The 27,655-nt window shown below is 42.7% G+C and overlaps 2 protein-coding genes across 2 annotated transcripts; one reads left to right on the top strand and one right to left on the bottom strand.

Annotated features, from left to right (window-relative positions):
* Positions 1 to 1,590: 1,590 nt before the first annotated feature.
* SLC19A3 (solute carrier family 19 member 3) lies at positions 1,591 to 7,725 on the bottom strand. The gene is made up of 5 exons (XM_053985812.1): positions 7,369 to 7,725; positions 6,254 to 7,034; positions 4,638 to 4,830; positions 2,961 to 3,102; positions 1,591 to 1,785 (listed from the first exon to the last, which is right to left on the bottom strand). The coding sequence occupies exons 1-5, from the start codon at positions 7,516 to 7,518 to the stop codon at positions 1,606 to 1,608; spliced, it is 1,446 nt and encodes a 481-aa protein (XP_053841787.1). The 5' UTR covers positions 7,519 to 7,725; the 3' UTR covers positions 1,591 to 1,605.
* Positions 7,726 to 22,730: 15,005 nt separating this feature from the next.
* CCL20 (C-C motif chemokine ligand 20) lies at positions 22,731 to 24,668 on the top strand. Its single transcript, XM_053986532.1, has 4 exons — positions 22,731 to 22,824; positions 23,052 to 23,166; positions 23,887 to 23,964; positions 24,134 to 24,668. The coding sequence occupies exons 1-4, from the start codon at positions 22,746 to 22,748 to the stop codon at positions 24,159 to 24,161; spliced, it is 300 nt and encodes a 99-aa protein (XP_053842507.1). The 5' UTR covers positions 22,731 to 22,745; the 3' UTR covers positions 24,162 to 24,668.
* Positions 24,669 to 27,655: the final 2,987 nt, after the last annotated feature.

Here is a 27,655-nt window from a genome sequence, read left to right as displayed (position 1 = left end):
CCTCAAAAGAAGATTGCTACTTACAAGGAAGAATAGAAAACGTAGTCCTTGCTCTCCTGGATTCTGTCCCTGTTTCTTCAGGCAGGAGCATCATGCCCTCAGTTCTGCAGTAAGAAAAGAACTCTCACTGGAGACTAAGTGAATCTCCCACTTTTATGACTGCAATGGTTAAACTGTTCTGCTTAGAGCCAGTTTACAACAGACAATGTCTCCACAATGCACAGTAGTAAACAAAAGGCCTAAAAAATTAGACATTTTCATTTTGTCAGATCCTACTGATTCTTCTTGTGACTTGAAACAAATTGCTTCTGTCCTGCCTGCCCTTGCTTCTGGGCACTTTGTCTAGTTGCAGTGTGACAGTGGTATGAAAAGCTGGTCTGTACAAATGATAGCTTGTGTCTCTACAGGAAAAATATTCTGTAAATGCTAAGTGGGTTTTATTAGTTAGATGTAGATATTGGAAGCTAGAAGCAAACAGCAGTACAGAAATAACTTCAGCATATGGATATAGTTCATATTAAATTAGACATTCACTATACAAACTCATTCCTAGTCTCTTTTTTCTTCTTCTGGACTATCTTTTGGACAAAATTAGCTGTAGGACTTGGAGCTTCTTGACAAACTCTGAGTTTGGCTGATCCTGCCAAATTCTTGGTCAAGATCAGTGGACCTCCCTCACTTGGCACTCAAAAGCACTCATGATGCTCACTGCTTCAGTTATAAATCCTCTTGGATATTCCTGTTAATCTGGAATTTTCCTTTGTGGAATCAGCTAAATTTCTCCACAATGTCCTTCTCTCGTTTTAGTCTGTGCTACTTAAGCCCCTTCATATTATTTCTTTTCCTGCTGAAAGAGGGAGACAATCAGTCCTAGATTTAATTTTACTGGAAGCACAAGCAAAAGAGTGGTGCTCTTGCCTTTTGCTTGGACTCTGGTTATTTCCTTCTTGGCAGAGGTTGCTGTGAAGTCAGCACAGTGGTTGTAGCTCTCAAATGTGGGCCAAGCAACAACTGTGATGTAGCAGTGTTGCAGTGAAGCTTCCAGGATGGGTTGTGTAAGCCCAGATTTTTGCAGCCTGTGTGCACTGAGCTAAGGGAGGAGACAGGAGGAGCCTGTCCCCCATCTGCCTGTACTGGGTATGAAAGAATGGAATGAAGCTAACATGATCTTTTCTTCCTTGGTTCAGAACAAGGGCTGTGCAAAGGGGAGTCACACCTTCAGCTACTGTATCAGCGAATGTGACAGAAGCAGCTTTGTCAGCACCACATTCAGGAGCTACAATGAGCAAGGCAGGGTGAACTCTGCTCTCTACCGTCATGCACGGGGGATGCAAAGGTGGTTGCTCTGATTCTGTGTATAAATTACTGCCCTTAAGCTATTTATACGCATGTAAATAAGAATCTAAAGCAACTTATCTTTTATTCTTGGCACAGTGCCATTCTGGTGAGCTCTCTGCTGGCATATGTTGTGCTGAAGTGCTGGAATGATTCAGCGTAGCTTTTCAGTTGAACATTCTTCTTGCACTGCTGTTCCCTGCATGCTGCTCTTCTTCCCTGCTGGGAGCCCTTCTCCCAGGAGAAGCCCTTCTCCAGCCTGCCTGCCTCCTACAGCCGTGTCATGTAGCTTGTGACAATCTGCTCTCTTGACTCGTGCTCAGCCTGGTTCAGCTGCTCTGTGCAAGATCTCATTATTTTCCTTTGGCATTTGCATGAGACCAGCACACAAATGCTTCTGATCATGAAAATCCCGTGTATGACTGCGAAGTAGCTGCCATAAATTAAAAACTGGGAGAGGAGGAGAAAAAGGCAGAACAATTAATGAAAAACACATTAGAGAAATTCTGCTTCTTCTGAAGATGACAGTCACTCTGATTTTCTTGTGTTCTGGCAGTTTCTCTACACTTGAGTTTTTGCTTTGTGATTAAGCAGAATGTCAGCTTTTCAAGTACACAGCAGATAATTGTGAAATGAAGAACTGCCCCTTTCTTCCATTCCTCATGCCTCTTAATAAACATCAGACAGGGAGAGGGATAAGAACAGGATATTTTTTCTATTAGTGCAAAATGTAGAAGAACCTTCATTACCCATGTGGTCATGAATAATCTGCATGAAGAACCTGAGTTCTTGTTTTGCTTTTGCACATTTCAGTAACTGTCACCACAATGGTTTCAGTAAATACACTGTGATTTTATATCAGTATTTCCAACAACAGTGGCAAGGCTATTTATGAAGTCCTACACATTCCTGTCCTTAATTTTAAAGATTTAACGTTTGATTCAATCTTTACTCTTTCAAAGTCACTTTTGCCTTCTCTGTGCAGAGTGTGAGTAGCTTTAGTCTTCTTCAGACCCAGAGCAGAGTAGAGTAGAAAGCTGCCCCAGCTGAGAGCCCATCTGAGAAAATGCAGAAGTCAGTGTGTTTCAGTTGACTCCAACATGAGTGACATTGGGTTGAAGTTAGGGACACTGTTGTGAGATAGGATGTCCCATCCCAAATGAAGTGCCCAAGCTGTGGGCAGAAGACTCTATTGTACATGTTGAGATACAGACCAGGTTTGCTCCTGAGCTGGAATTAGAAGTTACTTGAGCTGAAATAACTCCGATAATCCAGACTGTACCTCATAGTCCTGAACTCCCATTCTGCATCTGAAAAAACCAGTCTGAGCTTTCGGGAAGAGAGGATGGTGTCCTATTAACTACTAAAAGTAGTTGGATAGCAGGGCCTGGTTAGTTATGTTCTGGTGTATCTCCCTTTGAAAAGTAACAGACCAGCATCTGTAATCCTAAATGCGTTTAAAGGCAAAAGGGAAGAATGACAACAAATAGTAACGAAGAATGACAAGGGAAGAACAAGATGTCCGGATTTCTATAGAAGAATGATAATTAAATTGTCCTCTGGCATAGGAATTTTGAAGATGACTTGGCTGAGCAGTAAATAGGAAGTAAGGTAACTGCACTTACTTGAGTCACTATGTCCAGTCCCAGGCCTCTTGAATCTACAACAACTATTGTGAGAATGGTCTGGATCAGCAGGGCAATGAAGTTGTTGAATCCAAACATCAGGGCATAGCGTTCCATGCTCAGATTGACAGCGATCTGGAACCTAACGGGAAACTGGCAGGTCAGTCACTTCCCACTGGGAAAGCTATTGCTGTCTAGCAGTCAATGAAGAGATAATGATTCATGGAGATGGTGCATCAAGGACAGAGGAAATGGTGCTTCATTTGTTTGTTTGTTTCCTTGCTTTCTCTAAAAAAAAAAAAGTCTGGGGTACCGTAGTGTATTTTAATGTTTTTTTGAACTGCATGGGCTGCTTTTCTAACCCCTGCTTTCAGATGATCAGGTAGAATTTCAGTTATCTGTACCCTTCCCCTTTGTTCCTTCTCTGCCTGCACAGACTGTGCCAGACAGGCTGTACAGAGTCCATGGCTGGAAGCTGGCACTGGAAGCAGTTCTGCCCTGGCTGGGAGTCACTCTGGGTATCTTCTAACCAAGCTTTCTGTGGTGATGAGTCACGTTTTGCTTTGTGATTTGACACTGGAGGTAACATGCTGCTTATTTCTGTCAAGAGCCTGTAGATTTTTATTTGTAATATCTTTTGTGACAATAATCAAAACATCTTTCTTTGCAATATATACCTGCAAAGTTTCTATACAAACAAAAGGGTGTTATTCTTTCAGGACTCATTTTCAATGATTTTAGTTTGGGAGTTGGAGTTTTTTGCAAGATTTTACTTTGTTGGGGTTTTTTTAGAATATATTTAAATAGTCCAGGTGTAATTAACTAAAATGTAATAACAATCTACCAAAATGACAATTAAGAGCTCACTTGGCTTCCTTCAAGATAGGCATAACCTTGCCACACATTATAATGTTAGCAGTTTTTTAAAATGCTATCTGATTAATTTTGGAGTTTGGCACAAAATGCATCCAGTATTTTTGTAATGAAATAGTATGGTATGTCTAAAGACATTCCAAGCAAGAAAATGACTGGAGCAGTAACATTTTATATTTATTACACAGGATGAAATATTTGTTGTTAATATTACTTATACATTTCTATTTCTGACAACAGAATAGCTTGGTCTCCTATGATCTCTTGTCTGAGTTTATATGCCCTATGTTCCCTTTTATTCCTTTTTTACATCTTAATATCATTAATGATTGTATGTATAAAATTATGTTGGGGAATACTTTATATTGAGTCTTTTCCTGCATTCATGCAGTTCATAGCATGCTAAAAGATTTATCAGTAGGGGGTCTAGGCATATGGTGATCCTAAAGGATGGCTGTCAAGGTATGCTTGTCCCTATTGTTCACTTTGCATCTTTCATGCCAGGAAGGAGGAAAATATCTTCTACATTTTGCTGTTACCATTGCCTTTAGTAATAACATTACCTTGTGCCTTGTTTAATTTCTGCTTAGGTAAATGTTTGATGCCCTTTTGACAATTTTTCTTTCCCGGTTGTTTGGAAGAATGAAAACAACATAACCAGACATTTAAGCGTTCCTGTCCTTACCTAAACAGTTATGTCTAGCATTAGGTCAGCTACCTCTGAGGAAAAGGATGCCCAAAGCAAACCCAAAGTAGGGTCAGTATTCTGTGCATGATGGCAGCATTGTGATGGTTTGTACTTACGTTGCTATTGTCAGGAGGAGCATATAGCATGCCTTGAAAATGAGATATCCAGCATAACATGCCCAGATGCTGGTAGAGAAGTGCATGAGAAACAGACAACTGGCATCTATTGCAGAGAAGATCCCTAAAGCCAGTTCTCCAAAATAGTCCCAGTTAATCTTCACATACTGTACTAGGAAAGATGTTAGTGAGCCTAGAAAAAGAGAAAAAAATACAAGTAAATATTATATCTGTTCCACAGCCTGTATGACCAAGTCTTGCCACACTCACATGCGAAAAGGCAATGCTAAATAATGAAGCAGAGTAGTCTGAAGTTTGAAAGCAGCTGTGCAGATGACTGGTCATTTTAAGACAACTGCATATATCAAGTCTGTGCCGTTCTGCTCTTAGTGTTTTATTCCACTTCACAGGATAAACTGTAATGCAGAAGGATTCATTATTTAGGTGTCTGTACACAGCATGTATCTCTAGGGAGAGAATTAAGAACATGGTTTGGAGTCCAAGAAGGAAATTCTTCCACCTTTTCCTAGCTAGGCTAGTAAACCTTCCATTGAACAGAGGTGCACCTCATAGAGGGGGTAAATTGTCAAAAAAGTGAGTTTGAGGCATCAAGGAAGTATATCCAAGGAACGAGAAAGGATAGGTTTGCTTTTTGTGGGCCTCCTAGAATATGCATCTGTTGCAAAGTTAAGCCACCTGACTGCCCATCTTAGGGGTCCTAGACAATTTAAAAACTTCTATACCTAGACACTGAGAAATAGGCAAGTCCACGAGAGAGAGAAATTCAGCAAGGAGTAGATACTACAGGAGGTCTTCAAGTTCATGATTTACGTGGTCTATTCAGTTGCCTGCTGCAAAAGTAGTCTCTTTTTCCCTTAATGTCTGTAAGGGTGACCTGAATGACTAGGTGTGATGCAGATGTGTTTATTTTTCCTGGTACAACACACCCCCAGGTCTTGTGCAAGTTCTTCACAACAGCACAAGGTGAGCCAAGGCAGGGGGGTATCCTCTGATGTTACCTTTTGATAACCTCACTTTGCTTGTGTGGTGCAAGCATCTGCTCCTGGTACAGAAGTGGAATGGTTTACATTAGGATTGTAAGGATTCACAGAATCTTTTTTTCCCTAAGAATCTGTATCTTACAATGACTAAAAGTTTTCTTTCTGTCTGGTCGCACAAGGGTATTTCACTAGAAAAAAATTTAAACAAGAGGATTATGATCTTTTTGTGTAAAATTTTTACGGAAAACTTCTCCCATCTGTGTAAGCTCATAGCATTGTTATGGGAACAGTGCAATAATTGTTTTGGGGAAAAAAAAAACCCACCCAATAGCCTCATCCAAAGAAACAGGGGTGCTTCTGAATGGATTTACAAACTAAATGCAGTGTCTGTGTGACCTGCACACTTTCTGCATACCGGTAAGTTGCAGTTAATTGTCTGCTACTAAAGAAAAAACAACTCACATTTGAACTGTTGTACATTAAAGACCTAGATCTGGAATACACAGGGTGTGCACTGGCTCCCTGGAGTGCCTGCAATGGAATGGCACTTGGAAAGTTTACTAAAGTGAAACTTCAGAGGCTGTTGTTGTGATCAACGTTTAAACACTGACTTACTCAGAAAAGTTGCTATTGCTTCGACAGCTCCATTGTACACTGCGGAGCTGTGCGAGGGGGCTCGGAAGTCCCACAGCAGCTGCACATAATTCACCACCTGGTTAAAGCCGGCCGTGGCCAGAGCCCACCACAGGGACCAGTAGAGGAGCTTGCGGGAGCCGTAGCAATCCCTCAGGTCCCTGCCCAGCTGCAGCAGCACGCTGAGCATGTGCCTGTGGGGCCCGGCATTGCCAGCCTGGGGCTGGGGGGTCGGGGCCCTGGCAGCAGCATCGGGGCTCCTTTCCTCTTGGCAGCTCGAGGGCCCTGGCAGAGGCTCAGGGGCATCTCTCCTGTGGAAGAACATGCTCCTCTGGGGCATGGGCAGGAAGAACGCGCACAGGAACGCCAGGGACACGGAAGCCAAGGTAATGGCGTTGAGGTAGAAGTAGGAGACGTGTGCTAAGGACACCAGCAGCTGTCCCAGCACGGCGGCCACGGTGGCTGCCACCAGAGTGACACTCCTGCAGTAGCTGGTGACCTTCTGGTAGTGTTGGGTGCTGACCACGCTGTAGATGTAGGCGTAATAGGCCACCTCGGTGGCTGTGACCATGCCATAGAAGAATTCCACCAGCTGCATGGCCAGCACTCCATGTGCAAAGAGCAGCAGGAGCCACGTGACGATGAGGCTGATGCCCTGCAGGAGGAGGACGGGCTTGTAGCGCACGTAGTCTGTGAGCAGGAACACTGGGAAAAGCAGAGCGAGGTAGGAGTATGTCCAAACTGGCAGAATCTGGTTGGTAACCTAGAACAGAAGAGGAAATGTCAGTGTTTTTATTGTCAAGGGAAGGAAGTTCATGTATTTTAAATGGTGTTGTAGAGGGAAGTTTTTTCTCTGAAGGAATTAATAAAATATATAATCACATTGAATCAGCATGGCACTGTTGGGCAGGCAAATGGATCTTGGATCCATTACATGGATCTGTTATTTATGAAGTTTGCTGCAAATTGTAACCTGCCAGAGCTGGTTTAATTTGTGTTCCCCCCCCAACTTTTAATCTTTAAAAAAATTTTAAACAGTGTTTTCCCTTTCTATTTTCACTACTTCAGTTAAAAGAAATCATAGAATAAAATCATACCTCATCTGTGGTCAGGTTTTTATCTGGTCCTGTTAGATAGGGTGTTAGGAAAGGTTCTGATGGTTTCATCATGTAGAAGAATCCATAGAGGCAGAGAATCAGGGTGGGAAAAGCCCAGGTGTTGGCTTTCTCTTGCTTCCAGCAGCTCATGGCCTCTGCAGCAAAGCTGAGGATAAAGTTTGTTAGAATAATGATACTGCCCCAGCAAGTGCAAAGAGATCTTGTAATTGATTTTTATTTTGTGGTTTCTAATGCCTAGGAGTGCTCTTTAGAGGTTGACAGTTCAAAATAATTTTTATTTATAATGTTAAAGTGAGCAGCTATTCCTCACATTTGTCTACTGTTCTCTTTGTAGAAAGTGCATAAAAAATGAATTGAAAGATCCTTAACTGGGAAGACAAACTTACCCTGTCATTCCATCTGCACTGACCAAGATAAACACAGGAAAAGCCTTTCTAGATTGAAGTGGCTGAAGACAGCTGAGCACTGAGATTTCCCTCGACACCGTGACTGATCACAGCCAAGCACTTTGTTGAATGATGAGGATAACTCTGGAGCCTAGCAGATGGAGCTGCTAAGTAATACAGAAAGGATATCAAGCCAGACTCTCATCTGGAATTATCTGCATGAGAAGTCCATTTTGGCTACAGACATCATATTTTCCATTTATAAAATTGGTCACAGAAGGTTAACAGTTCATGCTAAAATGAAATGAAGCAGGTATTTTTGTTCTTGTCACTAGTGAGGTGATGGAATAAATTAAAATTTGCAACTCTGCTGGACAGAGCCCAAACAAAAGTTAAAATGGGTGTAATGGGGACGTGCAAAGGAAATAGACAGTAAGTTAATATCCATATTCATGTTAGTATAGGCAATGTCAAGAATCTTAAACGTGTGCAGTTTATCTTTTGGAGCCCTTTGGACTTTGCATATTAGCAGATGGGATTTCTATCACTCTGCTTTTGACTTATATCTACTTCCCTCCTGATAACTCTTTCTTTTTTTGGGCAAAAAATGAATCTTATAAAAATTTTAAAAATGAAGTAGTGTTTTTTCACAAACTTTTTTGTAAAAGTTGGAAGAAGGTCTATTCAGCCCAAAGAGTCATGTCCTGATGAGTATATCACTCCAGGCTGGATGGGCAGAGGATCCTTTTTTATAGGATGTGATATGTATAAGGCAGTAGGTATTTTGCATCTTCTTTTCAAACTTCATGCTACGACAGCACATTTTACTGACAGCCTGACACACTAAGAAATAAGTGCACATCCAAGGGAATTTGAATTACTTCCTTTGGTGCATAAAGGCTGAAAGCATGGGCATTGCAGGACTCCAGCAGAAACGAACCCAGCTCTGTGTCAGCTCTGCAGTGTGAACCACTAGATGGCAAGGTGGCCCCAGCAAGGCAAAACGAGCTCGGGAGGACAGAGTGAGACAGAGTGCTCCAGGAAGGAAGCATTTCTGCCCCTCTTTCCTCCCCGGCTGTTGGAACATCAGTCCGCAGCAAACGCGGCTTTGGCAGGACCAGTTTGGGCCCTGCCCAGGATCGTGCTCACTGAGTCACCGTAACATCCCCTGGCTCTCCTCCCACGCGGTAATCATTAAAGCCATACAGCACCCCAGTGCCATGAGAATGCTTGCTGGGATTCTGAGAAAGGCATCGAGAAGAGTGGGGTGGAGAGAATCTCTAGCACTGCGATGCAAAACATTTGTACTAGTCAGCTTTGGGATGTAGCCAGGGCATATTTTTCCCTTTCCAGGCTAGATTCTCTGCCCTGGTCTGTTTCAGGTCTTGCCCCCTTTGCTCACCCCCAGCAGGCTGTGTGACACAAGGGCAGCAAGTCTCCTGTAGCCTGTCAAAACGTCCCACACCTTGGGAGGTGAATGGGGCTCACAGCTGGCTTGTGCTGCCCCTGGGATGCTGCCCATGGGTGGCAGGGCTTTGCCATCCTGTGCAGGAACTCATGGTTTCAGCTGTACACAGAAGAACTTCAGGTGTGTCCTGGTCACTGCATCCCTGCAGTGCCAGCCGTGCACTGTTCAGGGTTTTGGGCTAGACCTGTACCTCCAACATGCACTTCTGCTCTTTGAGGGGCCAGTGTTAGGCTGGTAGTAAAGTCAGGTGAGAAGTTTCCCACCTGATATAAGGAGCTGTGCAGAAAAAAACCTGTCACTGGTGCTGAGTGGGGAGGGGCAGAGGCTCTCAGGACAGCCCACTCTGCCCTTGGGGAGTGGGAGATGGTGTCACCTCACCTGCTCTGGGGTGTGTCACCTCACCTGCTCTGGGGTTTGTGTGCCACCCACATCCCAGCCCTTGGTGAAGGCCTCTCCAGCTCTGCAGCTGCTGTACAAGCCCTCCTTTCTGCTTTCATAACTACAAACCTCTGACAACCAGAGCTCTGCCTTCTGCTTGAGGGGGAAGGATCCAATTTGTTCCTGGTCCAGTCATCCCATGTGGTCAATTTGTCTTTTATAAATCTAGGTTTTTGTCCACTTTTGAAGAGATTTTAGGATGTCTTGGTGTTGTTCTACAACAAAACAATCCTCTGTTTTTTCCTTCAGCAATTTTTGGTGCCAGAGCTGTCAGCTCTTTTGCACACAGCCTAACACAGCCCCCCAGCTCCCCATTGGATTGCTCTCTTCTTTCCTCCCACTTTCCCTTGTCATTGCAGGATTTCATATTTCTAAAGTTCATATATAATCGTACCTTCTGTGCTGGAGCTCTTCCTTTCTTACTTCCAAGGGAAAAGCCTCCTTTTAGTATTCCCAGTCTCACTTCTGGTTGTCCTGTGTGTATTGCAGCTACTGGACTCTGTTTGGGGTTTGTGCTTTTCCTGTTCTTCTGGTATTACAGCTTTCTCTGACACCTCCTTTGGCCTCCAGCTGGCTTTCTTTCAGCACCCTTAAAGGAACAGCCAGATAATACTGGCCTGTCTCTGCCCCAAGGCAGCGGTAAATCAAGACCCAAACTACAGTTTAGTGTCTGAGTGACACAAAATCAATAGAGGAAGTTCTGTTCCCGAAGAATTTTGGGTCTATTTGACAGGATATGTGGCTTGGGAGCCATCTGTGCCTCAAACTGGCTTATATTAAAGAGGGAGCAGTAGCTGTGCATGGGTAGTTACAGAGGTGAGGAGGAGCAAATACCACTGCTGTAAGATTGGAAGGTATCCACACCACTTAAATGGGGTTTCAAACTATTCTGAAAAATTTAAAAGGTAAAAAGTAAAACACCCTGCTCTGCATCCTCCTGACTTATTTGCTGGCAAAATTGTCAGATTTTTTGCTTTGACAGGTTCTTACAGTGCTGCTGAAGATGGGGACAGCTGCCCTATAGCCAGCTTCAGAAGATTCTGTGAGACTTACAACAGCAGAGTATACTCTGTGAAATGTACAGATTTTCACAAAAAAAGTATTTATGCAAATTTAGATCCACTCCCACCCTGGTCGCACAGCATGTAGGTCTGAGGGATGAGGGATATAATTGTTTAGGAATATGACCAATACAGTAGGAAAATGTGAACATATTTGTAAGTAACAGTGAATTATCTAACCAGAGGAAGGCAGCATCTTGGTTCACACACAGTAAAATGGAGCAGTAACCTTATGGACATGTACATGAATATGAAAAAGGTATGACATTCCTTGCTGGGTCAGAGAAGTGTCTCAGGTCAGCCACCTTTGCCTTCATTCTTGGCCAGATTTTGCAGCCTTTGCCTTCTACCCCTCAACAATCCAATATTACAGGGTTAGTGATGTTAGAGGGGCCATCCCTGCCTCTTGCATTTATAACTTGTTTGTTGGCCTTTGTCCATGAATCCATCTCCTCCTGCCTGGGACAGTGCTGTGCACTTCTGGAGTCATAAAACACCTTGAGCTGGGAGGGAGCCATAGGGATCATCATGCCTCCTCACAGGACTATCTCAAACTGAACTATGTGACTCATGGTGCATCATCAGACACTCCTCACATGCTGGCAGAATCTGTAATGTGTGTGAAACTAATTCATGAAAGGAATGTAATAATTCCTTTGGGCTCTTTCCCAGCCATCAGTCCCTGCTGACACTGATCCCAGAGTTATCTTGGTTCTTCCTGTTCTATTGACCCTGTAGCTATAGGAGGTGACAGCCCCTCTAGGAGAACACTGACTATACCTGCATTTGGTTTTATTCTCACGAACTCTTGGTAAAATGCAGAGTACTCTTGAGGGAAATGGTGTTATTTGGGGTTTGCATTGACTTACTGAAGAATCCAACTCAAATTTCTTGACTGCAAAATTCTGTTTTTCCTGTAATGCAACAATGAGAAAGAATGATTTAAGTAACTTCCAGGCATTGATGTTTGGTTTCTCTGCTCTCAGATCCTCTTTTATCCTTTATTATCTCTTCTTTCCCATAGTCTTCAATCCATCTTGTTTGTAGTTAAAATTTCTTGCTTTTTCACTGATTTACTTCTGAATGCCAAATGGAAGACTGTAAAACTGTGATGAGCTTATGCAAGTTTTTGGTCAGCTTGAGCCCCATGCCATAAGCTGCCTCCAGCAGAGCTTAGCTGCTGGGTTTGAAGGGGACTACGCTCTTTTCACAAAGTGTAGTCAGATGCAGAAGTGTTGTTCTGCTTGGAGGGTGGGCTGGGTGATCTGCTAGCTGATATTCCAATTCTGTTCACTTGGGAAAGGGAAGATTCTGTAAGAGTGGAGGAAAGGTGAGTTTTATGGTAGTAGTGTATCCTGAACAATTAACCTAATATAGTCTCTAACGAATCAAGGTGATAGGAAAATTCTGAGAGGGGCATAAAGGCAGTAAAAGAACAAGACTGAAAACCTTTGTCATCTTGACACTGTCTCCTGCCTCTGCTGCCCCTTGGACTCAATCCTGATATTATCTCTGGTGCTTCACAGGATGGCACCAAGGCTGAAAGGCTCATGTTGGTAGTGTGAGGTGTCTCTCTGTGTGGTTGGGCGCTGACTGTCAGCTCACAAACCACATCTGCTTCTTGACACCTGCCCAACTCAGACAAAGAGGCTTCTTCAAATCAAACTGATGGCTTACTCTATTTGAAGAATGTGTACTTTGTTCTCTAAAGGAAGTGATAGCAAAGAAAATTTTATGTGGTTAATACTGAAGATTTTTCTCCATTCGTGGCCAAATACAGCCTATGCACAGAAAGGTTCTGATGGCAGTTATAAAGAATAAGGTGTATTTTTGTCAGATTTCTCAGACTCAGGAGTATTCACAGGACAAGTTCACTTTCTGACTTATGGATCAGCTGATCTTTATCTTTTCTCATGTACTGCATGCTTGCTTTGGGAATGAGCTGCTCTCTGCAGTCTGGCCCTGAATCCCACAGTGCGTGGGTGAGTGTTTCCATGACTTGCTTCTCAGCTGAATCTTGCCCCAGGTTCCTAACGTGGCAAGACATTCACATCCTGGGCTCAGGTGCTTTTCATCTGAGACACAAAAATGAATATGCAAAGTTTAGTTTGGGATATTTAGATAGAAGGCACTAGGGGCATTACTCCAAGGGGTAGGTTAGGAAATGCATTCAACCAAAATAACGTCTCGGGTACTTGGATTAAATGTACATTTACAGCTGCTTCCTTACTAAAAAGCAATGCTGTAAGGCTATTTTTCACTATGCTGTACCTTACCTAAGGATAATGCCTACCCTTTTTATCTATCACTCTTCTTAACTCTTGTCACTGGAGTGCCCACTGGCACCATGCAGGGTAGTGGCTGTTGGTAGCAATTCAGGAGCTGGAACAAACAGCTGTGCCGTTAATCATCACCCTGAGACATTTTGAGGGGGTTTAATTCTTTTTTCTTACTGGCAGCATTTTTTTTGTTGGCACACTTGGGCACAAACAAGCCCTGGACCTCTTGTTATACTGTGCTACCAACATGGTATGGAGCACATAGAAGTCCTGTGATGAGTTTATAAAGACTGGGTGAACCTACATTGGCCGTGCTTTATGTCCCTTTTGTAAACAATGAAGTCTGAGCAAGTGCTGGTTTGAAGGGATTTACCCTCTTAATCTCCTCTTATTGGCCAGGGAAAGTTAAATTGCATTACCTTTCTGCAATATAAGTCACTGGCTGGTTTGTCTCCTTTTGGTTACAGGTTAGTTGCTGAATTCACTGTAGGTGAAAGATCACTGATGTAGTTGTGAGAGGGTGGGTAAGGAGCATCCAATTACAGTGGGTGTCCCTTTGGAAGCATTGCCAAGGCTTTACAGTCATCCTTATTTGCATGGCAGTGACCTGCATTGCAGCTCTCTGATTTGCTCTGTACCTCTTGCAAAAATCTCTGACACACCTTGGGAGATTTCCAAATAAAGGTGTTTCCCACTCTCTGAGAACTGGATTTGTTTGTCTGAGGACTGGGTTGGTTGAATAAACTTTTACTTTCTCACTCTTACTGGCACAAAGCACACTCTGCTCTCCCAACTGAGGGGTGCAAAGCTGTGAGGTGCTGGAAGGTGGAGGAAACCTCCCTGTTGCATTCAATGAGAGCAGAACAGAGAGACCTACAGAAGAACAGGTTATACCTTAATCGGTCCTTTAGTTTTCCTTATATTTTTCTTCCAGATCATCAGTGGAGGACAGGAACTACTCCCTTGTCAGTGAAATTCCCTGAGGATTTTCCTTTCTAATAAAATATTATGAGGTCACTGCTGTAGGTTTGCTGCTGACTTTTGTGCAAGTGCTGAGTGCACTGGACTCTGGTGTCCCTCTGTCCCCTACACTGTCTGTCAGCTCTTCTAATGGCATAGAAGCCATCAGTGTTTAAAGGAAGAACAGCAGGTTTTTTTTTTTCTCAATGAAGTGGGGAAAGATGATTCTGGTGAGAAAAAAGTGACACATGGTAACAAAAAATGAGCAAAAAAGCATTTTAGGAGATGAGGAAGAATATGAATGATTCTATTAAGCTTCACCTTTAGAACTTCTAACTACAGCTAGAAATAGATGTATGTAGGATGCTTATCCCAGGACCACAAAAAACTCCCCTGTCTCCAAGTTTGGTACGTGATGATTTGGCCTGGTGATTTTAACATCTTATTTGTAGTTTTTGTAACAATGCCATACAATCCAATTTAACACCCGTGCTTTAGTCTTTCTTGGATTGCATACATTTAAAATCTCCAGTTAATTAACAAAAGGGAAGTGATATATATGTCAAAGCAATCTCATTTGAAATGGTTAATACTTGTAATGATTAATGCTCACTCATTGTGGTATGCCAAAGAAAAATGAGAGGAAAAACCTGAAGGGATTTCAAAGGCACTTTCAATGTTGAAAGAGCACTTTCCAGGGCGTGTTCTCCTGTAGACGTATCCCACAGACCTCCCACTAGTGGCACATATTGTCCTGTTGTCACAGATGGACATCTCATTTCAGAGATGCAAATTTATGTTTGCACAACCTGTGTATGTAGGAAGTTTCAGCTCAGCATATCCTCTCTATGTTTTTTTATCCTCAAGGTGCATGTCATTACACACACCATGGGAGACTTTGAATCATTGCAACAGCCCAAGTAGTAAAGTCCTGCTGAAAGAGCATTTGTCACATTTTCATAAGTGGTCATAACAAGCTGGCTGCTTCATTTAATGCTAAACCTCTAATGACAACTGGAACAGGCTTAAAATAAGTCCATTATGCTGCTAGTGTTTGCTTAAATCTAAGAATTCTTCCACTTAAAATGTCCCGAGTTCTTCTGATACCTTGATTTATTGCCAGCTCCAAAGAGTTTTGATCATAGAGTTATTAAAGTCTTTAGGGGTTTTGTTTTTGCTTGTTGTTTGGTTTTTTTCATCAACAGTGTGTTAGGTTTTATCCCTTGCAAGAAGAATATTTTTTTAATGTGGTCCAAGTTTTTTTCCATGTGCCTTCACCTTCCTGTGAGTTCTTTCAAAGGCAAAGCAGTTACAGTGTGTGTTGTACCCTGGTGCTCTGGCCCTGGTTTCCATATGCCTTGATGGCCTAGGCTGGGTACAAACACGAAGAGGAAAAGGACTAGTCTTTGATCTGAGGAAGGCTGAGCATACTTATTTGAGGAGATGTTCTTGTAAAACACAGGTCACTTTGGAATAGCAGATTTCTGTCAAGCCCAGATTGCTTGACTTAAAACATCTTTTCTGGCTTAAAACAGTTTTTCTGTCTCTGGTTCTTGCCTTGTTTACAGGAGCCCTGATGACTGTGAGCAGGCTTGAGTGGCTGGACACAGCACCCTCCTCAAAGCCCTAGCCAAGAGCCCAACCAACAGAGCACTTTTGGGGCTGGCTGGAGTTGTCTGGACTAGCAATAGGCAAGAAAGATTCTGAAAATGGGGACAAGCAAGAGAATGCTTGAAGCAGCCAAGGGAACCCTGCAGAAAGAGAGGAAAAATTACGCTGGCAGATGGCTTCCTTCACAGGAGCTAGGGCAAGGCTGCCCTTTCTAAGGTCTCCAAATGCCTCTCACAGAAATCAAGGGCTGATAACCAAGGTCCAGAAAAGGGGTATAGGAGGGAGGGAAAGAAAGTCAGTGATCTCAGTTGTGTTATGCAAAAGAACCTGTAAGAGCATGGAAGGGATGTGGTGGTGTGGTTTCCTTGGGAAAAGAGTAGGCCTCTTGGAAAGAGGAAAGCCCAGGGCAGTTGGTTTGGGCAACTGTGGTTTTAAGCTCCTCTCAGGGAAGTCCCTATAGCACAACAGCGTACTGCTGAAAAGCTGCAGTGATTGCAGCACTTGCCTTGAGAGGGCCTGTGTCCACAGCTGCTCTGCCAGGCCCCGTGACACAGCCACTCCACAGCGTTGGCTAACAGCTATTTAAAACAATCTTGATTGGTTTTTGTTTGGCAATTCCAAAGAAGCAGGTATTGCTGGGTATTTTTAAGCTGGTCTTCCAGTAACACATGACAAACTGGCTCTGTTAACAATGTACTAAGTAGTCCAAGTAATCACATATTCCATACGTCAACTGTGACTTAGTAAAACCTTCATGAGTTCTCTTGGTCAACCTAAAACTTTACCACTTCATGTTATTTAGTTCTTTTTTCTCTTTTCTTTATAAGATTTGGATTATTTGTCTTAGATCTTCTTGAGGAAGCAAACAGAACACAAAAAAGCAGCTTCCCATTTTCTTAATAGTTATCTTCTAATTTTATACAAAATCATGTTTCAATTGAATTAATGAGCAGTTTCAGCCAACCTAAAACTGCATTTTAATGAAAATTTTAATTAATAGATTTTTTTCTGCCCTATTTCTATTCTTGTATTTTACTTTCAAGATTCAGAAAATGTCACATATTTCCTTGTCATAATTGCCAAGGCATAGTATCTTTTTCTTCTCTTTCTGAATTAAACATATTTGAAGTGCAAGCCCTCATTTTATTAGTATTGGAAGGCATTTTCACATTCAGGCTGTGGATTTTGGCTCTAGCAATTTTCCTTTTCCAAATCTTCTTTGGGATCTATGCATCTTGGGGAAATTCTCAGCCAAACTGAAGTAGTGAAGCACTGATTTGTGTAGAAGTGGTGAGGGTCAGGCTCAGTCTCAGCGTGGCTGTATGACCACTCTCGTGCTGAAAAGTTGCTGACAGCTTTTCTTGGTGAAGATTTTGGGATGTTAAACACATCTGTGTCTAACGTGTGTAGTATCCTTGCATTACATTAATTTAATTACATTACTTAATTAATCAATCATGTTGCTACTTTTTGTAATCAGGTTTCTTTTTGTCTGCAAATGACACTTGGTGGTTTCAGTCCCTTGTAGGAGATAGTGTAAAATCCTTTCAAGTGATTCTTCCTTTCTTCCCACCTTTGCAGAAGTTATTCAGAAAATCCACACTTCTGCACTACTTTAAGGATCAGAAATGTATTAGACAAAATGTTTCTGCTGTTGTGTTTACTATGCCTAAAGGCATAAAATAAAAAATAAAATAAAAACAAATTTAAATTGGAAGAGAACTAGGGCTGTAACAAAGGAAATATAATGTAACTTAGTGCCCAGCTTGGCAGACAGCTTTTAACTGTTTTTAAAGTTTCCTCTTTTGACTGGTGTGTTGACCCTGGCTGGATGCCAGGTGCCCACCAAAGCTGTTCTATCTCTCCACTCCTCAGCTGGGCAGAGGAGAGGTAAATAAGGAAAGGCTCAGAGACCAAAAGAAGGGCATGGAGAGATTCATCACCAATTGCCAGCACAGGCAAAACAGATTCAACTTGAGGAAATTGATTACATTTTTTAGCAATCAAATCAAGGTAGGACAATGACAGGTAAGATCAATCTTAAAACATCTTCCCTCCACACCTCCCTTCTTCCTGGACTTAACTGTAGTCCTGATTTTCTGTACCTCCTTCCCCCAGCAGTTCAGGTGAATGAAAATGGAGGTTGTGGTCACTTCATCATGTGTAACCTCTGCTGCTCCTTCCTGCTCAGGGAGAGAACTCCCCACACTATCTCTCTCCTCCAGCACGGGCTCCTCTCTCCATGAGGCCACAGGTCCTACCAGAATCCTGCTGCAGTGTGGGTTTCCCAAGGGGTCACAGCCTCCCTTGGGCATCCAGCTGCTCTGACTTGGGGTCCTCCAGGGGCTGCAGGTGGATCTCTGCTCCTGGGTGGGCACAGCTGCCTCACCACAGCCTGCACTTTGGGCTTTAGGGGAATCTCTGCTCTGGCACCTGGAGCAGGTCCTGCCCCTCCTTCTGCACTGAACTTGGGGTCTGCAGAGTGGTTTCATATATCCATCCTCCATATACTTATTCTTCTCTCTGGCTGCAGTTGCACAGGGCTTGTTCCCCCTTCCTAAATACATTATCCCAGAGATGATACCACTGTCAGTGATGGGCTCAGCCTTGTCCACTGAGTCCTTCCTTGGAGCTAGCTGGCATTGGCTCTGCCAGACATGGGAGAAGATTCTAGCAGAAAATCCACCACCAGTGCCTACCCAAATCACTGCCACACAAATCCAATGAAGACTTTTTTTCATTCTTTCCTGTTATAGGCTTTGCCATCATGTTTGAGAGGTCCATTTCTGTGAAAGGGTGGTTGGCTACCCTCAGGGACTGTAGACAGAGTAGAGTTTGCAGAGAGAAATCTGCCCCCAGAACACGAGATATTTAGCTTCTGTATGTAGGTAGCAGGAAGCAATCAGCAGTGCTGGGATGCTGCCAGGATGTTCATGGCAGGTTCACCAGGTCTCCTCATAACCTGCACTTTCGATAGATGGAAAGTTAATTTCTCCCAACAGGCACATATCTTGTCCATAAATACATCAAAGCAATGTCATTCAATGGTATTTCTAGAACTGTAACATATGAAGTGCAACCTATAATTAATGAAAATTGGTTTCTTCCTCAGATAACAACTTTTGTCAGTCACACAAATACTAAATTGCCTGAAATCACTGGATTGCATCACAGCCTCTAAAGCTCCAGAGATATTGAGCAAGTTACCTCTGGAACTTTTGTGCTTGGTACTTATTATGCATTTACTCATCAGAGATTATGCAATGATTAAATCCCCGTATTTGGCCATGTTCCTTCCGGCTACTGCCTTCTCATGCACTTTGCTTTATCAAAGGAGTCCTAAACCTTTGGAAATTACAGAAGGGAATTTCCCCATCTGGTTCTGTGTTTCCTGGATGATCAGCAGTATTGCTGTAAGGTTTTATTTACATCAATTCAGAAAAGGTACTAATAAGCAATAAAACAGTATCTCTTTGTGAGGATGAAAAAACATGGAAACTGTTGTTAACTGCTAGTTGATTAACAACTGTCGGTATGTTTCTCATCTTATTTTAGGACACAGGTAAAGATACTGACAGTGTCTGATATTCAAGTTCTTTATTTTAGTCCTCCATCTTTAATGTTAGACCTAAGCCCATAAAGTGACAATAATCACATGGTTAATGATTATAAAATTCCTTCTCTGTCTTTCTCTTCAAAAGTCCATGAAGTATTTTAACCCTTGCATGGAAACCAGGTAGACTGCTCCTGTGCTTTTCTGTGATGGGGAGAATGATGTGGTAAGTCCATCCCCTCCCGGCCAAATTTTTTGTCCTGTATGTAGGTGTTTATCAAGGTTGAACTATTAAGTCCTCTTCAGCACTTCAGACTTTCAGCAGGTATTTCTGTGAGTAAAAGTCCTTTGGGATATAAGAGAGAAAGCATATTATCAGGATGTAGCAGCTTGGTGACCAGAGAAAATTGTCTCTGGCTGTAGTTTTGCAGATGGTGTCTGAAAGCAGTTTGACTCCCCAGCTCTCTTCTTTAACATTCCCAAGCTGCTCAGAACTGTTAGTTCCCCAGTATTACTTGGGAAAAGGCTCCATTTTTCCTAATGCATTTCTTCCACAGGTCTGACTATATGGCTCTGCAGCACTGGCACCTAGGCTGTCTTTGCTGTTATGCACAATGGAGGGGTTTGAGCCTGTTTTCTCTGGCCCCTGAAACAACGCGAGAGGAAGCTTAGGAGAGGATGAATGCTTTGTCAGTCTGTGTTTTGCTGCTCTGCCTTACTGTGACTGCAGTTGTTGTGAGGGGATCTGAGGAAGGACAACAGGAGGGAGGGAAGCTGAGAAGCTTGCAGCAAAGTCAAGTCAGGAAGACAAATAAGTCAGGGAACTAAAATAAGAAACAAACAGCTAAATGTGAAAAACCCAGAAAAAATAATGTAGGGTTGATTGTAGCTTGGGAAGGAACCCAAGTTTAAGATCATATTCAGGGAAGGGCCATGTCCAGCTTAAGTTTGAGTATCTACAAGGGTATTCAAACTAGGCTTTCCCATCCTGGACAACCTGTCCCAGTGCCTCACCCCCTTGCTATGGAGAGGTGGCTTCCCTATGTCTGATGGGAATTTCCCTTTTCACAGCTTGTGGCTGGTATCCCTCATGCTTTGGCTGTATCCTCTGAGGAGACTCTGGACACAGCCCTCCCTACATGGGCCCCAGGGCAGGGAAATGATGGCCTTCCTTGAGCTGGTGGCCCCCTCAATGTGTAGCTTTAAACTGCAGTAGTGTTAAGACACTAAACACATTTATATGGCACCTGCAACCAACCCAGGAATAGGCTTGGAGGTGCCATTGGCCACCCTAGGGCTTGGCAGCCTCATCTCTCGGCTGTGTGGCAGTCCCTGGCCAGCCCACATGGCCTCACTTGGTCACACAGGTGCCAAAGGAAACCAGACTGAAAGTTTGGTTAGGTCAGGGTGGACAACAGTCACTGTCCCCTCATTCCCAGGGAATAATGAAAAACACTTCCTTTTTGGATTGTTTTAACTACTTTGTGCAAATAAACTGAAGGTACTTTGTATACACCAAGTACAAGCAAAATGACAGCGCTCCTGAAGTCGGGGCCCTCCTTGTGGCTGTTCTAAATCTAAACCTTAACCTAATTTCCTAAATCAAACAAAAAATGAGATAAAAGGAACACCATGAGCATGAGTCCAACTGTGACAAGGCACATTGCCAGCCATGGTCAGTTGTGGGAACCACTGGTGTGATGGAAACTGCCTGAGGGCAGGACTACGGGGTGAGCGCTGCCTGAGTAGTGTCATCACTCTGCTATCCAAACTGCTGGGGCTTAGGTAGAAGTGTCAAAGCTCAGATGAGCAGATTCTGTCCAAGAAGCACTCAGTGGACAAGAAATAGAGCTGTAGAGTCACAAGGAAGACATGAGATGCAAGGCCACCTCCATCTGGATAACAGCATGGCCTAGGAAATGGCATACGAAATACCAAAGCTGGGTATAGCTGTAGTAGATTTGGGATCCATGAAATCTGTATGTAAAAGAAAAAAATGACCATTCTGGTCAGCGAGTTTGAGGCATTGCCTAATGCTGACAGTCTTTAAAGCAGTGCAGAGATAGCTGCATACTGAGAGCATTGATCTTTTTGTACTTTTGTGGCATTTCACTACGATCCATAAAACAGTTACAAAAAGCAGCATTCATTAGGGCATGGGTTCTTTGCTGCCTCCTCCCCATCCTTTGGCCAGTTGCTGTGGCTTGCAGAGAAGCATGTCCAGTATATGTGATGCCATGAACACTGCAAGGTTGCTCATGTATACCTCAGCCATATGAAATTCCATCAATTCTCACTATTACATAGAGAAATTAATTTCTCTGAATAACAGAGTTATTGTTCGAGAGTTCAAGCTGTTTCCATTTCTACAAATCACCCCTTGAGAGAGGTACTGGCACTCTGTGAAGGATAGAAGGCATGTAATTATGCACTGCCTATGACTGTCCATGAGCTCTGCCTTAAGAGAAGCCACTTAAAGCTCAGGTTACTCTATAAACACCTGGAGCTGGCAGCAGCTCCTGTGAGCACTGGCTGGCCAGCACATGGCCTGCAGCCATCACAGTAGTTTCACACAGATCCCTTAACAGCATGGGAAAGTTCCATTCTTGAGTGGCAGCTCAAACAATGTACTTGGAGTAGTGACAGATCCTCTCCTTGGTGGTTTCTCTAGAACCGTGCAAGGCAATTTTAAAATTGTGTGTATTTTTGTTGAATGTTCAGGAGTAACAATACTCTGGTACAGTTTGGGAAAGCACCAAACTTCAGCTATTGTTTATTAAGTGCATTAATGCATTCTAGAAAGCACAGATTTGGAGAATATAGGCCCCATTTCAAGTTTATTTTATGCTCACTCTGTTGCAGATGAAGTAGTTCAGACATGTAACAAACTGGCAGGAAGTTGTGGCAAGGAATATATGGTTAAGGAAATGAAATAAACCCATTTCCATGAATACTCAATGTTGCTCATGTGACTTTGCCAATACTACAGTCCAGAGCTCAGAAAGCAGTAATCTGGAGAGTCCAATGTTACTGTGTTGGCCAAGCAGGAAATATTAATGTAGAACTTTGGTGTTGGTGCAGCTTGTGACCCAGCTCCTGTGGGTCTGCCACACTGGAATGAATCTGGCTGGCTAAGCCCACCTCCCTCTGCTCCCAGGCTGGGTTTATTCAGCTAGAGCACAGAAGACACATGGTTTCTGCAGATAACATTTAAAGTTACCTACATTTGACTTTCCTCATTTCACAACCCACACTCCTACCCCTAAAACGACACATGCTTCACCCACAGAACCATTACCTCATAGCCTTTTATTTCCATTACTTTTAGACTGAATCTTTTAAGCAACTTAGAAAAAAAATTAAAATATTCCCCAGCACACTGTTATCTGCGTTTGTAGTACCCGGAAGGAGTGCTGGGGCCAAATCGGGCACGATGGAATTTGCTGTGGGGAAACCCGCTGATGACAGTGGAACCCGCCCGTGTGTGAATTCCCGTGGCTCCTGCCACCCTTTATAAGCAGGTGGAGGTGCGGCAGGGCTGGCAGGAGCAGCAGGCAGCAGCCAGGCACTCACTGGAGCACAGCTGTGTGTGGAGAGGGAATGACTGGCTGCAGCAAGAGCATGGTCCTGGTTTCCCTGCTGGGGCTCCTGGCGCTGCTCCTGTGGGGCACCTCGGAAGGTGAGTGACCTCGGGCGTTCTGCTCTGGGAAGGGCTCCTGGCGCTGCTCGCAGCTGGCAGCACAATGAGGCTGAGCCGGAAGGGAATGGTTTCAGCAAAATGTGCTGTCTCTGTCTCATCCCCCTCTTCTGTCATGAGGGAGCTGGATGGTTGGGGTAGAACAGCGAGTGCCCAAGACAGCAGGGCCAAATGGGGTTTATTTACTTTGTTGTTGTCCTTCACTCCAGCACAAAGCAACCAGGATTGCTGCCTGTCCTACACCAAAGTGCGGCTGCCTCGGAAGGCTCTGAAGGGTTACACTGAGCAGCTCCCCAGTGAGGTCTGCGACATCCCTGCCATCATGTAAGTTACTGAATCTCTGCTGTTTTTTCTGACATGTATTAACCTTGGGATGTCTGTTTTGGCTAAACCAAGGATTTGAATGTTATAAGAGTGATTTTTCCTACCTTTTCAAAAAGTTAAATTAACTGAATAAATTGTATATCACGCATGTAAAAAAACCACACAACCTCTAGTTGACAGGGACTGCTAACCCAAAGGACGGTCATACAATGTAAATAATAACTCTGACTCTTTAGGAATTGGCTGTGCAAACAAAGACAGGTTTTGTCTCCAGCTAAGGGCCACTCTGGCCAACACAGAATGCTCCCTTGCCAAAACCTGTGAACAGACACATAAGTGACAAGACTTCTTCTAATTCACGGGGATTGGATGTTTTTCTTACAAGGTTTTGGCCTAGATGTTGATCTGTCACCTTAGCTTGACAGCAGCTGTTCTCCTTAATTTTACAACTTGTTTCTGGCATCCAGCAAAGGTCTTTGCCTAAACAGATCAAATAAATTAAACAACATTTTATGGTGCAAAAAATGATCCCTGAGACTGAAGTAGCTATTACATTTAACTCTCTTATTCTTCATATAATATTGGAGGGATTTGGATCATTCCATGTCTAACAGGTGTTTAGAAAAGCAGTTTCTATTGGTCATTATACAGAGTAACTGTACTCCCCACATCAGTTATTGTCAGGAATTTCTGATTTCTTTATCATTACTTCTTTTCCAGTTTCCACACTGCCAGTGGGCGGAATGCCTGTGTAAATCCTAAGGAAGACTGGGTGAAGAAACATCTCCTTTTCCTGAGGTAGGAATCCATCTCTTTCCATCTCCTGTCAGACTCAGCTACTCCTTTCTGGAGTCTTCTCAGAGACAGTCATGTCACCTGTCCCTTCTTCCACCTGAGCTATTCTCTCAGGGAAGAAGAGAAAACTATAATTGAGGTCATTATTTATGTTCTCTCTTCCTTTTAACAGCCACAAGCTCAGGAGGATGTCAGCCTGATGCAGTTTCCAGCAAGAAGCTAAACACAGACATGTTTGAAGAAGCACTGGGATAAGGCTCCTGGCTGAGATGGTTTGTACACTGCTGTGTGCTCACTCACCTCCAACTCTGGCTTCTTCAGAACCGATGAACTTCTTGAGATGATTCATATTGCATCGCTGTTTTGCTTGAGTTAAGCATGTTGTTAAAGTTTCTATTTTTACTAATATGTGTATGTTACTGATAGGACATGAGTGCTGTTTAGTAAGGTCTACCTTGAGCTGTTGTACAGAGTGTGAATTTTATTAAGTTTATTGTATGTTGTTTTGTTTTCTTCAGCATATGTAAAGCAGGTTATTTATTATTTTTATTTTGTTATTGTCTTGTGCCAAAATGTTTCCTTTAAGCTGTAGTTAGCATTATAATACCTCTCAAACTATTGTTAAATTAACTATTGTTAAACAAAGTCTGTTTGTAGAAAAAAAATGGTAATGTGAGATTTTAAAAAATTAAATGTTAAAATCACTACTCTCTGTGATATGTTTATTTATTTTAAATTGAAAACATGACTTGCCCTTGAAATGAATCCCTTTGTTAAGAGCCTCCAGCTGAAACAATTGCACAGGTGTGTTGACACCTGTTACAGCCACTTTCCACCTTACTCACTTTGCTTGCCCTAGGGGTAGTAGCTATGACCTCCATAGGATGTAATTCCTTCCTCACCTCCAGACAGCTGTTATATATCAAGTTTTGTTTACCATGAAGACTTAGCTTCATCTTAATCAGACTTGAGAGAACTCCTTTTGCCAGTTTCTCTATTTAATCAGGAGGGGCCTTAAATATTGTTACTGGGCAAGCTTCTAGCTTATCCACCGAGGAGGATTCATTGTGGTAACACAGTCTGCTCTCAACCTAAAGGGCTTACTCTAGAGGAGAAACTTGCAGTGCTTTCCTCTGCTTTTTGTGCCTGCCTGTGGTATCCTATAGCTTCCAGCATAATGAGGTTTTCATGATGCAGGAGCTCTTGATGGAGGTCAGGGATGCCTGATAAAATAATGAGACCTCATGGAAGAGATGGGTGCAGGTAGGCTGGGGAAGACTGCTCAGCTTTTTATCCTCTATTACATGTGGACTTCAGGGATGTGACCAAGTAGGGTGTGCAGGTGAAGTCCTCCCACTGTCAGCACCGGAGTCTAATGGATAAATTTACATCTTGCCTTTTAGTGCCTTTTAGTCATAGAAATACAAGCACCAATTTAAATTTAATTTTTAAACTTAAATGCAAGGTATTTTTGGTGCCCTTGAGAGAGGAGCTGAGAGATACTGGGTTTTTAAAATGGTGTTCATGAGTGTGAGGCTGTTATTTTCTGGTTTCAATACCTGCTAGAACTTAAAAAATCTGCTTGTGGCTCTACAAATCTGGGACTTGTCAGTTCCCTGTGGGTGGAGCTCTCAAGGAACAAGGTACCTAAAGAAGCAAAATTAATTTACTTTAATTTCCTTCACGTGGATTCCTGATATTGAGAACATAAGGTATTCTCCAGGGAGAAGTAATTACCCAACTTGTTCCTTGGGCATTCCCCTAATGCTAGTATGCTAGTACTGGTATGGGCTGTTTGGGCTCAAAGAGTTCATAGGCTAAATCAGGTACCAAAAAGTGATACAGACATGATGAATGGGTTTATGTTAAAAGTGCTGGAAGGTGAGGTTCCCCAAGCCCACCCTGGGAATTGGTGTTAGGAACCAGAGCTGTAAAGAACTTGGTACAGAAAAGCCTGGAGTCCAAGGGTTGAATTTAAAGCAGGGGAGCAAAATAAGGAAGTGAAGACCAGTGTGTGGAATTCTGTGGGTGGCTCTTTATTCCCAGTTCAGGCGTCTTTAAAGTTTTGTATTGCTTCTGTAAATCAGGCTTCCTCTGCTCATCCATGGTACCATTGCTACAAAACCCCACGTGCTCCATCTGCAGAGCTATGACTTGAGGGGTTTCTTTTTAGTTCCTCTTATTCTGGGTGAATTTTTTTTATAACCAACCTCTTGGGAAGAGGAAAGATATTGAAAAGATTGGTTTCCATGCTCAATATCAGAAATTGCTAAGGTTGTTATGTTACTGGTAGAAATGTCTGTGTAGAAATAGCATGTCCCTCCATGACTTCCTGATGATACAAACAGGTATTATAACTGAGTGCTGGGACTCCAAAATCATCAGATCAGAGGCACATTTTTGTATGTAACCTTAACTGGGCTGTTAGAAATTCTGATAGCTCTGTAAATCATGATCCTTTCTAGGAAAACCTGAATTGTGATTACTTTGGTGGGACTGTTCTGCATGTGAGTAGGTGAGTTTCTGTCTCCTCTCTATCTTTGGCCTTCAGCTCCTAATTCAGCCTGTGCAATTTTGTTGAATAATTTGAGATTCAGAATTAAATAATGGTAATTTGGAGACCTTTTCTATTCCATTTACATAATATTATATCCCCAAATTTTTGCAAAATGCTTTTTATTATAGCTTGGATATTTGGGAAGTGGATGTGAAAGCTTTCCCTTCAAACTCTGAGCATTTTATACTTCAGTTTTAAACTCTGTATTGAAACCAGTCCTCAGTCATTCTTGTGCTAGCTGCAGTATTGCTATTGAATCCTATTTGTGTCTATTCTTTCTGTGTGCTTTTTTTTAATTTAATGATTTTTTTCTTCTTTTTAAGTTTCTTTTTTTTTTTACTATAAAGCAATCTCACATCTTTCTGAGTCAGTGATTGTAGCCTTTTGTTGTAGGATCTTCGACAGAAAAATTTCTGTTCACGTATGGAATCATAATTAGATTTACTAATTTCTAAATTTGTTTTTAGTCACACTCCAGCAAAAAGCAACAAAATAACTTAGCATTGCATGGTCAGGGATTCTTGTAGGGAATAGCAAATTCTGCTGTTAAAATATAAAACCTGCCACATTTCGTCTGCTGGAGAAGTACTAACAAGTTATTTATTGTATTTTTCTTCAACTGATGACACCTTCCATAAGTTGAAGACTGTTTTGTTCCTTCCTTGTCTCCTAATTTTTCCACCAAACGGGGAAAACCACAAAGGGGGGTTGTAAAGACCCTGCAAATCCAAGAGACAAATGGGTGAATGGCCTTGTCTTGCAGTGCTCAGTTTCAAGCATATCTGAAACCTAAGCTTTACTGGGTGTGCTTAGTGACGGTGACACTTTCAGCCCCTCCATAGGGAGTGGATAATTGGTCAGTTATTTCCAATTACCAATGAGCTCACATGCTGCCTAGCTTCACTCCTGATGACCTGGAGCGCACCACTCAGCCGCAATTTTGTTGAGAATTGAATTGAGGAACTCCAGAACCGCAAAGGGCTTTAAGCTTATGATACTGTCACTTGATTCTAATGGCATCCACCCAGCTGGATAAACACCAAACAACAGAAATGGATCAATTGTAACAGACCTTCTGTACACTGAGTTCAGCTGTGTTACACCCTGGCAGTCTTGCTCCAAGTATCAGGCTACAGG

The sequence above is a fragment of the Vidua macroura genome, chromosome 10 (assembly GCF_024509145.1).
Source record: "Vidua macroura isolate BioBank_ID:100142 chromosome 10, ASM2450914v1, whole genome shotgun sequence".
Lineage (NCBI taxonomy): Eukaryota > Metazoa > Chordata > Aves > Passeriformes > Viduidae > Vidua > Vidua macroura.
Note: the sequence above shows the minus strand (reverse complement) of the source record. Positions and strands in the feature narration are given on the sequence as shown.